Genomic DNA, 15,292 nt, shown 5'->3' on the forward strand with positions numbered 1-15,292 from the left:
CACATTGAGATCAGAGAAACAATTTGACCTTTTAAGAAACCAGTTTAAGTTCAAGGTCAGCTGACATTCACTTATTGTCTAAGGTAAATACATTTGTAACCTCCCTTTACTTAAAAGAATTGCTAACACTTACATCTTTATCATTATATAATATCATACTCAAGCTGGTTTCATACAAAGTAAGGAGGCATTGAATATTAACAAAGATTATGACTCAAACACTTCCTTTGAGACGGTCACTGATAAAAGTTAAATCACAAATATGCTGAATCATTATGTATCACTTTGGAATGCACTGAAATATCTCCACAAACATCTATCAATATATGAGCCGTGCCATGAGAAAACCAACATAGTGGGTATGCGACCAGCATGGATCCAGACCAGCCTGCGCATCCGCGCAGTGGTCAGGATCCATGCTTTCGCTATTAAAGCCTATTGGAATTGGAAAAACTGTTAGCGAACAGTATGGATCCTGACCAGACTGCGCAGGCTGGTCTGGATCCATGCTGGTCGCAAAGCCACTATGTTGGTTTTCTCATGGCACGGCTCATATTACTTTGGTCGCAAAGCCACTATGTTGGTTTTCTCATGGCACGGCTCATATTACTTTTTTAAAATCTGCATGTTAGAAACATGAGCAAAAAGCATCAATGCAAAAATAAACATCAACAGCTTGGCATGCATGCCTGTGGTAGGATATACCAAATACATCTAAATGTTTAGGTCAAATAATAAATGTCATTATGATATGTAAGACAGTATTTTTCAATATCAAACATTTTCATTCCTGTAATCCTACACATGTATGTAACCACAGGCATCTGAAGCTCAAGCAATAAAGGTATTATATACAGTTTAGATCAATGGTTGTTGTATATTGAATATCAAAATACATGTGAAGCATGAAACAGATAGCATAGTTGACTTTAGACTAAAATTTGTTTACAACTGACAAAAACTATTTATCAAAAAGATTTTATATGAAAAAAAAAAAAACCCAGAAATGTTCTGTTGATTACTGAATCATTTTTTTCCCAAATATATTGCAAATAAATCAATGTACTTGAGTTGGATCTTTTCCTTTTCTTTATACATTTTTTATGGTTCAAGTGACATTACTGCTGTATCAACCATCATATACATTACAATGACACTGTAAAATGTATCAGCTTGTTTAACATATTATCAGCATGTTTAACAAAATGCTTAATGGAACTTTAAAACAAATTCCAACAGGCTCTTCAAGATGATTTTTTGTGAGCTAAATTTAACAACCAAAAATATTTCAAATTTTACTAACATATTTATGATTTAAAAATTGTTTTGCAGACATATGAATGAATCAATGAATATAAACATCAAGTTGAAACTAATGAGTATTGAAAGCTTTGTCTTAGTTTTGAAGTATCACAGCCACTTTAATGATGTGGAACACTAGGTACGATAGGATCCCCATAGGCACATCTTGATTCAATAGCAAGGTTGTATTTGTCGCCTTTTCCATCCATGTACTTGCTCGTCACAATCCTAAACCATCCATCCTCACCCTGAAATGTAGGCATATTCATTACTGTGTATGGTATGAAAGTTTTGGGTTGCAGCTAAAAGGGCTTTTTCAAGGCAATAAAAACTTGGATATTTTTTAAAAATTGAAAGAAACAAGAGGGCCATGAAGGCCCTGTATCGCTCACCTGACCTATTGACCTAAAGATCATCAAGATTGACATTCTGACCAAGTTTCATTAAAATATGGTCATAAATGTGGCCTATAAAGTGTTAACTAGCTTTTCCTTTGATTTGACCTGGTGACCTAGGTTCTGACCCCACATGACCAAGATTCGAACTTGACCTAAAGATCATCAAGATTAACATTCTGACCAAGTTTCATGAAGATAAAGTCATAAATTTGGCCTCTAGAGTGTTAACAAGCTTTTCCTTTGATTCGACACAGTGACCTAGTTTTTGAGCCTACCTGACCCAGATTCGAACTTGACCTATAGATCATCAAGATACACATTCTGAACAAGTTTCATGAAGATACAGTTGTAAATGTGGCCTCTACAGTGTTAACTAGCTTTTCCTTTTATTTGACCTGGTGACCTAGTTTTTGATCCTACATGACCCAGATTCAAAATGGAACTTAAGATCATCATGATTATCATTCTGACCAAGCTTCATGAAGATATAGTCTTAAATGTGCCCTCTACAGTGTTAACAAGCTTTTCCTATGATTTGACCTGGTGACCTAGTTTTTGATCCCTGATGACCCAATATCAAACTCATATAAGATTTTATTGAGAGTAACATTCTGACCAAGTTTCATTAAAATTGGGCCAAAATTGTGACCTCTAGAGTGTTAACAAGCTTTTTATTTGATTTGACCTGGTGACCTAGTTTTTGAACCCAGATGACCCAATATCGAATTCGTCCAAGATTTCATTGAGGGTAACATTCTGATCAAGTTTCATTAAGATTGGGGCAAAATTGTGACTTCTAGAGTGTTAACAAGCTTTTCCTTTGATTTGACCTGGTGACCTAGTTTCTGACCCCAGATGACCCAATATCAAACTCGTCCAAGATTTTATTGAGGGTAACATTCTGACCAAGTTTCATTAAGATTGGACCAAAATTGTGACCTCTACAGTGTTAACAAGCTTTTTCTTTGATTTGACCTGGTGACCTAGTTTTTGATCCCAGATGACCCAATATCGAACTCGTCCAAGATTTTATTGAGGGTAACATTCTGACCAAGTTTCATTAAGATCAGGCCAAAATTGTGACCTATAGAGTGTTAACAATCAAATTGTTGACGACGACTGACGACGGACACAGGGCGATCACAAAAGCTCACCTTGAGCACTTTGTGCTCAGGTGAGCTAAAAAAAGGTAATAATTATATTTGTTTTTTTTTCTGATTTTTTTTTCTTTTTTGGGGGATGGGGTAACCATAAAATTTACTGAAATAAATTCACACATGTTTATTAATGATTTTAAAGTATGTTAATATATTTGCAATACAGCAAATTCCTCCAATAACAGCACTGATCACAAATAATATGAAACCTCCTTTTTGTTCGTTTCAGAAGCGTATTAAAGACAAAATTACCAGTAAGTCTTAAGTAAAAGAATTAAGTCTCCTTAATTACATTCATTTCAGCTATTCAGCTATTCTAGCAACCACAGTTGAAAAAATATATAACAGTTCTATTGTATAAGTTACAGTCTCATCACTCAGGAGCTCCATCTAATAGCGCATAACTATGTATCATTTAGCAAGCAAAAACAGGATGGCGCAGTAAAAATGGGCATAACAAGAGCTGTCCGTAAGACAGCACGCTCGACTTTTCTCAGTGCTTGACTCTGAATTAGACCTTTGCCAGTAATTAAAAAATTCCAAGTTAGAATGGGGCATAACTCTGTCAAAATTCAAACAGAGTTATGGGAATTGTGTCTCCTGGTATAGACTTTGATAGTAAATAACTATTTTGAGTTTCAAGTCAAAAGCTTTAATAGTAACAGAGATATTTGACTGTATTAAAAATTTTAACAAAAAAATCTAAGTTAAAAAGGGACATAATTCTGTCAAAATTCAAATCAGTGTTATGGGGATTGTTTCTACTGGTGTAGACTTTGACGGTAAACAAGTATTTTAAGTTTCAAGTCAAAAGCTTTGATAGTAACAGAGATATTTGACTTTATAAAAAACTCTAACCAAAAATTTTAAGTTAAAAAGGGGCATAATTCTGTCAAAATTTAAATCAGAGTTATTGGAATTGTGTCTCCTGGTGTAGACTTTGATGGTAAATAAGTATTTTAAGTTTCAAGTCAATAGTTTTGATAGTTACGGAGATATTTGACATTATCAAAAACTTTAACCAAAAATTCTAAGTTAAAAGTGGCATAATTCTGTCAAAATTCAAATCAGGGTTATGGGGATTGCTTCTCCTGGTGTAGACTTTGATAGTAAATAACTATTTTAAGTTTCAAGTCAATAGCTTTGATAGTAACAGAGATATCTGACTTTATCAAAAACTTTAACCAACGCCGATGCCGGGGCGAGTACTATAGCTCTACTTTTTCTTCGAAAAATCGAGCTAAAAATACAAAAATTATTTTGAGCGTGTGTGAGGAGAGATGGGGAGAAAAAGGAATGCACTGTCAGTGGGGGGATACAAAGATACAATATCAAGAAACTTCACATAAAGTAAAAAAAAAATATTGGACACAGTGATCTTGACCTGTGAGCCACATACCCCAAAATTAAGAAGGATCTTTTTCAAGTGGTACTAAGTCAGTGTGTTAAGTTTGAATGCCAAGCTATTATACTTCCTGACTTAAAGAGTCCAAAATTGAACAAATTACTACAAATTAGGAGACAACATGAGGTAAAACCAACAAATCTTTACGAAACTGATTGTAGTACTTTAAAATCATTATTATTCACAACAGATTAATATATGCAAATGTAAAAACTTCAGACAACATCATTGATCTTCCATGTCAAGAGACTGTATTATGTTTTGTATTGGTATCGGTTTCATGTCGACACAATTGAAATACGTATGGCTACATTCAAGCTTTTGATGTTGCAAGAAAGACTCCCCCACTTCCAGACATTACTTCAAGTGCAGGTGCCAGATGAGTAGAACGTTGATCCTCCATACGCCAGCTTGAAGGTTCCCTCACATGAACTAGTTTTACTGCCCAACTGAGGTTTTGAACTAAAAGCAGTGAGGCAGTTAACTTTGTAAACATCAGAACATCTAAAGCAAGGCTTACCCATGGAGTTCCCCAGGAGTTTCTGCCAATCCAATATTCTGTGCCATTAGGAGAAACACCCCAACCCGCCACAGATATAATGTGGTTGATTTCTGAGAACAAATGATATTCGGCAAATATCCCTCCCTCATAGGCCTCTAGACCATCTGTTGCCATAACTCCACAGCTGAAAATTAAGAGAATTACTTTCAAAATCTAATATGCTGCAACCACCAAAATGTTGTTTCAAGGTTGAAAATAGGTTTTAGGTATTGTTCAAATTAAAGATAACTAACAGTATTAAAGAGTATCCCAAACAAAGGCTAGATCAGTCAGTAACACTGCATACAATTATATTCTGCAGGAGACAAATGGGAGATTTTTTTTACTTTCTTTAAATCTATTTTGCCATTTCATAAAAATGTCATGACGAAAACGGTCTTATAAAAATTTAAGTTGCGGCTGTGGGGTTGCATTCAGATACAAAATAACAACTGGCTTCAAACAATTATACACTACCAGAAATGACATGTTCTTAATTTTCTTTCAATTAAACACATAAATAGAAAATATGGTCCAATTTGAAATAATATGTAAACATAAACCTGATTGGTCCATTTTGATAAATTTCTGCCATCATTTTTTCTCTACCAGATACTGAGCCATAGTCAGCTACCTTGGTAACATTGTAGGTACTAAGGCTTTTACATTTACCAAATGTGGTACATGTACCACACTGGTCAAATGTGTTACATTCTGAAACATGACAAAAATATGAGCCGCATCATGGGAAAACCAACATAGTGGCTTTGCGACCAGCATGGATCCAGACCAGACTGCGCGGATGCGTAGGATCCATGCTGTTCGCTTTCAAAGTCTATTACAATTAGAGAAACTGTTAGCAAACAGCATGGATCCTGACCAGACTGCGCGGATGCGCAGGCTGGTCTGGATCCATGCTGGTCGCAAACCCACTATGTTGGTTTTCTCATGGCATGGCTCAATTATTATAGTTATTACAATTTCATCTATAATATTATACATTGCATTTACTTACAGAAACAATGGACTAAATACACTAACACTGAAAATGGGAAATATCATAAAGTTTACTTCTGATAAAAAATTACTTGTATAAACACACTGTGCTGCTCAACTTCCATCTTCTGTGTTAAATATGACGTTGTATAAATGACAAACATTTACTAGGCTTAATAACATAAGCATTTCAAATTACAAATTAAACATTTTAGCTACATGTCTGACATTTTATGCAGATTCCTGAAGCAAACTACAAAATTTAACATTCAAAAAGATTACCTTGATCCTTAGCCTGGTAGTTATTGCAGGTTTCATCGGGAATTCCAGATTTATGTGCATATTCGTACACGCCCCTGTCGTCCCCGCCCTCACAGGATCCTGCCCCTCCACAGTCAATCACATTCTGAATGGATAGGTAAGCTGAAGGCCATGCCCCATTTCTTTTAATGTTGATTCTATCAGCCAATGCACTGGTAGAGCCCATTCCCCAACATGATCCACAATCTGTTTTAGAAAAAAGATTACTTTATCCTAAACAAATGGTCCAAGGGTATTTGTGCAGGTTTAATGTATCCGATCCACAAATAAGCAAGTTCTGTATAATGGTGCTATTAAACTATATCAAATATTAATGCCTGGTTAACTAATATAGTTTTGGTATCATTTGAAAGTGTATTGTCTACTGAAAAAGAAAATATAAATTACATGACAAAAAATATGTGATAGAATTTTTATTTTTTCACTTTATGGTCTTCAATGATAATTCAACAGAAATCCAGTTATTACAGCTAGCGCAAGATTTATCATTTCACAGCCAAAACATATGACTGTAATGGTTCTTGCATATTACCTATAGTCATCTTATTTGCTAATTCTTGTTCAGCAGATACACCTCTTTCAAATGATAACAACAAAAAAAGACATGGGGTCACCAGGCATCAAAATGTTTCCTATTTGTGGACTGGATACCTTAAGTCACGCATTGAAGGGTCGGTAGACTTTCATACAAAGTTAGGCTAAAAATAACTGTCCATAAAACACTGTCTCCCCTAATTTTATCATTCATCATAGAGACCCCATATATTTCTGTGGGGGTAAATAAGAAACCAAGTAATAAATAATGAATGTACTGATTTTTTTTAACGAAACTGTACAGAGGGCAGCATTTTTAGCTCGACTATTCAAAGAATAGTCTAGCTATTCTACTCACCCTGGCGTCGGCGTCACACCTTGGTTAAGTTTTTGCATGCAAGTATATACAGCCATCAATTAAAGACATATAGCTTTGAAACTTATTTTTTCTTTTTCTAGATCAATTACCAACCTCACTGGGTAATGTCCCATAACTGTGGCATGTATTTTGGGCAAATTATGCCCCCTTTTGGACTTTGAAAATTCTGGTTAAAGTTTTACATGCGAGTTTCTATCTCCAAAACTAATGCAGATATTGAATTGAAGCTTCACATGTGCCTTCGGGGTTATGAAACTAGTTGATAGCAGCAAGTCCCATAACTGATATGCATTTTGGTCAAATTATGCCCCCTTTTAAACTTAAAACTCTTTTGATATTTAACCTTTTTGGGTAATATTTTCCTGCTTCTGGGACAATATTTCGAATAGTCGAGCTTCGCTGTCTTACAGACAGCTCTTGTAATGATTATGTAATCCCTTTGACAATACAATTCAATGAAAATTGAATATTGATGATTACATGAGTACAAAAGACTGAAAGCTAGTTACCTTAAAGTAGTAGCACTATAAAATTTCATCTTTCAAAAACACATGTAGTATGACCAAGGAAGAATAAATAAGTGTTTATGAAGAATTACACAATTACCTTTGTGACTAGGGCAGACCAAGATCAACCTGCACTTCTGTGCAGGCTGATCATGATCTGCGCTGTTGGTTATTCAGTCAGTAAACTTTCAGTGAGCACCCCTTTGAATAATAAATGGTACTGCCCAAACTGAATGGTGGACCAGTCCATTTTAGAAATATTATAGCAGGCTAAAGTAAAGTCTACTAATTACCTTCCCCTTTCAAAACAACATTTATTATATGACAACATATACTTTTAAAACACTGCTTCTCTTTAAAAGTGGCCTCAATGCAGGATCAAATCCATTCCATTCTTTAAAATATCTAACCCTTACCCTGCTAAATTTCTATAATGAACTTGTTCATCTTTCAATTTGGACAGTACCTTTAACTGTTAAAAGGTGTGCTTACCAAAAAAGATACTGACTGAATGGTGAACAATGCTGTTCATGATCTACTGGTACACTACACTGGTCGCAAAGGCAGAATCAATTGTGTCCAGCATGATACGGTTTAAATATTTAAGACAATAGCATACTAGCCAGTTGCAAGTTTCATAACTGAATAAAACTTTGAATGTAACATGAATAGGAAATATGGTAGTTTATTTACATTGAGGTATGTGTTGGTTTCTGGTTGTGCTGGCGTAATTTTTTCCATCCTTGTTTCTCCAATCAAAGCTAGCCGGTATATCCTCTGCTGACAAGTACTCGTGAGGTCTGGGATATGTTCTGAAATGAAAATACACAAAATATACTTGTATGGTGAGCTAAAGTTACCACTAAATGTGGGATTAATGTCCCGATATGTCACTTTAATACAGGACAAGTAAAATAATATAAAATGTTGTGATCAAAATCTTTGACCCACAGATATAACCTTGACCTTGAACCTTGTGACCTGGCTCTGTGTTCACAAAACATTTTTTGGTCTCAGCTGAGTTTGAGTTTGAAATTTTAATATCAATTTTACTAAAACTTCAAGGTTAAATTCTAGCTGAGACTGACCATCATTACTGAAAAATCGTTTGAAAATTGCTATTAACTTAAAATTTAGTTTTAATCATGCTATTTAGATGTAAATAACAAATAAAGTTTCATTATCAAGCTCAGCTGAGACTGAAAATGTTTTGTGAACATTGGGCCTGGTTGTGCATTCTGAAATGATGCTAGTTTTATGAAAATTCTTGTAGTGAATTAGAAGATAATGGAACATTTAATCCAGTGGTAACTGTTTCAGAAATATACCTCTGGACAAGGATTACAGACATGACTGCAATACAGCTCCTATATTCTTTGTATCTAGGGGTATGTTATTATAGCAATGACGGCCATAACTCCAGAAAAGTACATTTAAACCGGCAATGGTGGTGATAATGCAAAACTAGATGGCTGATTTGGGTTTTACTGCACACCAACACAATATAGTTTGGTGCAAAAACAGGACTAAAAATTTGATTTCACATCTCATTTACCTTGAAATAAAAATATGGGGTATGGAATCAACCTTTACACCTTCAGGAATCACATTGATGAATATGGTGGGCCTTGACTGACAAAAAGTCATTCATGAAAAATCCCATAAATCATGGGAGTGCCTTGAAATAAAAATTATGAAATGTCTCTGTGAGTATTCCTGTGCAATAATCTTAATTCATACTAAAAAGTTTGGACAAGAATTTATTTTTCATTATCAAACAAATAAATGTGAAATTAATTTCTATATCATTCTATGAAAGAGAATACTGTTGGGTTAACATTAATATGTTAATTAACCTCTGTCACAGTTCAGCTCTGACATTTCATAGCACATGAACATCATAAATTATTCAAGTTGTCCAGTACAGAATAAACAAATGATTAAATATCCTGAAATGAATTTCGTATCAGATGAAAGTGTACCCAGCACAGGTACATACATGTAACAAGACAATAAACTTGTTATCAGTCATGTGCTTCTCATTACATTAATTCAATTGTCAACAGTCATATGACTTAAAATTATTTGCATAAATCATCATAAATTGCTGTAAAATCATTAGTATGCAGGGTGTGGGGAGGGGGTAGTGTCACCTATGATATTAAATCCCGACTTCAAAAAGTGGGCTCTACTGTGTACCATCTTTTTGCCCAGTACACTGATTTCACCCAATTTGTAACTGGGCTAGTTACACACGCATCAATTTGGAACACATGCGAGACATGCCGAATAGCCTGATCGAAACATCACTGCGCATTTTGGTGTACCGTTCACGTGATCTGGATAGTCTGTGCCATATGAATCAAGCCCATGCATCTTATTAATTTTATTGTTGAAAGTGTGACTGCATATATCCCAACAAAATATCCATTTTGGCCAAATCAACATTTATGCCCACGAAATTAAATGATAACCTTGCACTATTCAATGCACTGACCTAGTTTTCAACATTCTTTGCCTTCACCTATGCCCTGTATGTAATGTAATTGTAACTCTGTGATTCCAGCAGGTATGCAAATTTTGATTCCAGTACCTCGTGTTTTTATTTCTATGTAAATGAGATGTGGAACCAAAATTTGTAGTCCTGTTTGGCGCCATATAACCTATACTGTGTTGGTGCGCCGTAAAACACAAATAAATAAATAAATAAATGGACAAAATCATTTGAAACCATTTCAGAGAGGTCCCTGCTAACTGACCAAATCTGATGGAAATCAATCATATAATTTGCTCAAAGAGTTTGCCATTCATCAGCTCTAGTGATATATGCTTATCCATATGAACAAAGTGTAACAGACTGAGGGGTGTTTGAATCCTGTCTTGTGCCGAATGCCCTTTGTGTTGACTAGTGATGTGAATCACACAAAAAACTACTGAAGATTTACAACATTATTTAATGTATGCCGAATATTTACAAATTTACAAAAGAAAACAATCAAGTAAATTAATCTATATTTCAAATAAAAAGAAAAAAGAAAAGATACAAATGGGTGAAACACCCTCTAATGCAGCACCCAAGCTCCTCTTAAGATAACATGAAATTGACAATATGCAGGCACCTTTCCCGCTTAATAAATGAGGAAGAAGCACATACAGATACATGTAAGGCGTAAAAAAAAAATTGTTTGTTTCCGGTATCCCGACCTACCCTAAATGTTTTTATGGCCTTGGCGAATACTTTTTCAACTTTTTAACAAAAAGTTAATTGCAAAAATGAACTTTTATATCCTTTAAATATGGTCAGTGATGTTAGAAATCAACTTACTGATGCTCTAAAGGCATAACCCCTTTTTTTGTATTCATTTTTTGACATAAAAATAATTTCGAAAAGTCTCCCTTAATAAAATTTTTTTTAAAAACCCGCCCGCTTAGCTCAGTAGGTAGAGCGTCGGTCTACGGATCGCGGGGTCACAAGTTCGATTCTCGGGCGGGGCGTATGTTCTCTGTGACTATTTGATAAACGACATTGTGTCTGAAATCATTAGTCCTCCACCTCTGATTCATGTGGGGAAGTTGGCAGTTACTAGCAGAGAACAGGTTTGTACTGGTACAGAATCCAGGAACACTGGTTAGGTTAACTGCCCGCCATTACATGACTGAAATACTGTTGAAAAACGGCGTTAAACCCAAAACAAACAAACAAACAAATAATAAAAAAAAAAAAAAAAAAATTCCGATCTACCTACCCTTACTTTTTCGAACATGTTACCGGAAACAAAGAATTTTCTTTTTAGGCCTAATGTCTGACTGCCTATATCTTTTCCGCAGCCCTAATGTATTAAAACGTATTAGCGTCTGATGGCCCTTTCACGCTTCCGTAGAATCAATATTTATTACATGAAATTTATTTTGAAAATATTTCTGAAATGTCTCTAGAGGTCTGCAGCTCTCAGATACGGTTATATCGTAAATCCGAGGCATATACTGGCACTTTCAGACAACATCAAAAACGACCTTTCGAGCGATTTGATGAAGTTCCAAAATTATCAATGTACCCTTGGTCTGTTACGAACCCCTGTGGGATTTCTGTTTATTCCGAGCGTAGATGAAAAGCTGACATGCAGTACTAATGCCCAGGTAATTTCAATTCGTTAGAAAGTGTTGAAAATTGACCCCACAATAGCCAAAAAAAAAAAAAAAAAAAAGTCCATGCGCATACATTCAGACGGGGTGACCCCTGCGCGTGACCCCTGACTATCTACGAATCAAAATACGGCTTTCGTTTTCAAGTTTAGCATTTCTACTTTCATTTTCTTTACTTCCAGAAATACCTGAAAGTCGAGTGACGTCATTTTATGTGTTGTCAAAAACATATATATATGCCTGGCAGGATCGCATAAATATGTACTGCCGTCCTAAGGATATAATATATTACAAATCATCACTGATCAAGTGTATAAGAAGAATTATAACATGTGTACAATGAATAGTTTACAGTTTCTTATCTGAATCTTTTTTACCTATACATACATGTATGAGGAAAATAATTAAAGATTTTTTTTACTTACTTGACACCAAAGTCCTCATCTTTTATCATCTGTTTATAACCATAGTTTTTCTTAAACTTTGGTTCATACTTCAGCACTGAAGGTTTGTTGAACTCATACACTGATGCTGCATTAATGACAGCAACAATGCCAACCAAAATAAGAAGTTTCTCCATGGTGTTGTGTGACTGTCAAAACCTTTGTGTGTGGATCATGTGATATTTCAGTCATATGACTTACTATGTCGTAAATCTTGATTGTCATTTTTTGTCTAAAAGTGAGAATTCAATCAATTTAAACAGATGTATTAACATCGCTGTTTTAAAATAAACAGATATTGAAAATATTTCTATGGTATTGGATGCAATGCGTACTTAAATCATTGTCGTTTCATAATAGACCACTTTACGTCTATAGACTACTTTTCACCCAGCGCGAGATTCGAACACCGAAATTTCTGAAATATTTTATTATTTTTCTTTTTATTTGATGAATTTTCAGCGAATAATTGTGAAACATACTTCATTTATATTTTCCGCACTTTCTCTTTGTAATTTTGTTAAATACGCATATTTAAAATGAAATTGTAACACCGATATTCTCAGGAAAATTGTCGGAGATGTCTGGTGACGGAGCGAAAACAAAAGATTTAATATATCATGTTGAAATTTGTCAAAACCCGCATAGGTGAGTATATACTAATGTAGCAGTGTGTATAATATGAAAAAGGCAAAAGCCTCTGAGCGAGCGTAGCTTAAATGACAAAGAGACTATTCACTGCTTAAAACAATTTCGAGAACCTATTCACTTGAAAAGAAACAAAAATTTAGTGTCATTATACCCTTGAGTAACCAGTTTCCGTTATGGTAAGGAAACAGCGTGAAATTTCGTGAATAATAATTCTATACGCTCAAACTATTTTACTTAGATGTAAAGTGAAAATCTTTCCTCGTTTTATCCCCACAGTTTCAAAACGTATTTTATGTTGCTAACTGACGGGCGCTGCCATTTTTTAACATCAGGCGGAACTGACTTCCATTTAGACTGGTAGAACAGTTTTCGTTACCTTTGCGAAATGGTTGAATTAAACGGAAAAAAGTACTACAATAACAGAGACCCTATAACATTCGAAATTTATTCGTTTTCTATCCCTTTGACACTTAAATGTACTGTTATAATTTAATTTGCTCTCGTTGGCCTTGCCAAAGGTAGTTGGAGAATACTGCCTGTATTATCATTTTGCTAGAGGTAGGCTTCTATAAACCTACAGCAATTTTACAAAGAACTTTACAATGAACAATCTATCTATCAATGAATATGACCGTTACCTGTGTATTGATCAAATGCTGTGATTGAAACAAATGTGAATGACCTTCTTATTAACCAGCAACAACACTTCAGAATTGTTTACACTGTACAAAAGTCTTTTCGAGTCTCCAGTCATATAAGGTAGTACCTTTTTCACTCCATTTCGTTAAATTAATTAAAGCTTTTGAATCAGTCTTCCGAGGCCGTGGCCTTCTTGTACAAAATGTAAACAATCGTCTGCAACATGCTATTTTAGGGAAGCATCAATACATTATATATAACTTAATGGAAGCAGTAAATTGCATTATTGCATTAATATGTTTATTCTATTTCACGATAGTAAGGGAAGTAAAACAGTTTTCTCCCCCTCCAAGTACTACACGGAGCATTTATTGGGTGCAGAAGATGACTTGATGTTTCTGAAGTTGGCTTCCAGGTTATAACGTCAGAGAACAAAACAGTGCGCGAACTACATGTAAATATTCCAGTATCACGAAATGAAGGGTATCACGATTTGAGGTTACTCGAGGGTACCTGTAACAGCGAATATCATATGTTGCAAAATTTATGGAAAGCCGGTGTCACGGTGACGTCATTACCTGTTTGCGGCGTTCTTATGGCTTTATGCTTATTAATGACATTTTATCCCATTTTCTGGCCAATGTTTGATCTTTTAAAAGAAAATCATATTTTTTTCTACCAACTGGAAATCTTTCTTGCATTATTTTTGAGTGATGGATAATATTCAGCAATCAAATGAAGTTCTGTATTCACTGCCAACAAAGCATTTCCTGTGAGCACCTGTCCTCCAGGGATGCGCACTTCGTAAAATAAAAGCAAAATTGAAATTATTTCCATAACAATTAACATAACTTTTTGTAAAAAATAAAGGCACCTAATGAACATAGATATTGTAACTCAAATATAGATTCTAAAAAAAAAAAAGAAATCCCGACTTTGACGGAAGTAGAACAAAATGGCGGCGCCCAGGCGCGACGAAAATTTTTCAGCTACATCACTTTGCCCCATTCGACACACCTTTGTTATAATCGCCTACACATTGCCGTAAGGCGAGCTACGCGCTCGCAATTGCGCTTCGTGTAATTGCTCGCGAGCTATGCTCGCTATAATTAGTCTATGATATTGATTGTCCGATCAGCTCAGATGGTAGAGCATCTGACTTGCAAGCAGAAGGTCGCAGGTTCGAGTTCTGTATCGGGCTGCACATTTTTCCGCTCCTATTACATTGGTGCCTTGAGTGTGGTGACTAGCCTTGGAATCTTAGAGCTATGGTGAAGCAATGGCTGGGTTGGTCAAAAGAATCTGAGTTTGTCTTTGAAAAAAAGGAGGGAGGAATGTAGCAGTGTGTATATAATGACATTAATGTATATAATTAGTCTATGATATCGATTGTCCGATTAGCTCAAATGGTAGAGCATCTGACTTGCAAGCAGAAGGTCGCAGGTTCAAGTCCTGTATCGGGCTGCACATTTTCCGCTCCTATTACACTAATATGAATTAAGGCATCGCCTAGAATGGGGATTTATCATTAATATATTTCGCATTGCGCCACTGATAAACCCCCAATTAGTAGGTTCATAGGCCACTTCCAACAGCAAGGCTGTTGGGTTAACTCATTAGCGACTTGGTTAGAGAGTCCGCCTATGGATCACGAGGTACAGGGTTCGAGCCCCAGTAGAGATCTTGGTGTTTTCTCTCCCAGGGTTTACTTTACTTCGAATAATATTTACATGGCCCTTTTCTCGTTATTCCAAGCCTCTTAATCGGTATTTCAGTCCTTGTCGGTAATAGATTTAAGTTTCAAAAGCGTTTTTGCTATACTTTGTTACTCCAACATCTAAACTGAAAAAATCCCCATTATAAGAAAAATTATAAGG

General features: G+C 35.3%; 2 protein-coding genes across 2 annotated transcripts in view; one reads left to right on the plus strand and one right to left on the minus strand.

Moving 5' to 3' along the window:
• Window positions 1-529: 529 nt before the first annotated feature.
• On the minus strand, window positions 530-12,311 carry LOC123549029 (cathepsin Z-like). Its single transcript, XM_053545722.1, has 6 exons — window positions 12,108-12,311; window positions 8,233-8,351; window positions 6,082-6,306; window positions 5,367-5,517; window positions 4,783-4,948; window positions 530-1,550 (listed from the first exon to the last, which is right to left on the minus strand). The coding sequence occupies exons 1-6, from the start codon at window positions 12,260-12,262 to the stop codon at window positions 1,422-1,424; spliced, it is 945 nt and encodes a 314-aa protein (XP_053401697.1). The 5' UTR covers window positions 12,263-12,311; the 3' UTR covers window positions 530-1,421.
• A 163-nt stretch (window positions 12,312-12,474) lies between these two features.
• LOC128557714 (pachytene checkpoint protein 2 homolog) overlaps window positions 12,475-15,292 on the plus strand; it is a 32,968-nt gene continuing 30,150 nt past the window's right edge. Inside the window, exon 1 of the mRNA XM_053545721.1 lies at window positions 12,475-12,773. Coding sequence (XP_053401696.1) covers window positions 12,706-12,773 — 68 coding nt within the window. The 5' untranslated portion in view covers window positions 12,475-12,705. The remainder of the gene's footprint in view (window positions 12,774-15,292) is intronic.

This window comes from Mercenaria mercenaria, chromosome 6 (assembly GCF_021730395.1).
Source record: "Mercenaria mercenaria strain notata chromosome 6, MADL_Memer_1, whole genome shotgun sequence".
Classification (NCBI taxonomy): Eukaryota; Metazoa; Mollusca; class Bivalvia; order Venerida; family Veneridae; genus Mercenaria; species Mercenaria mercenaria.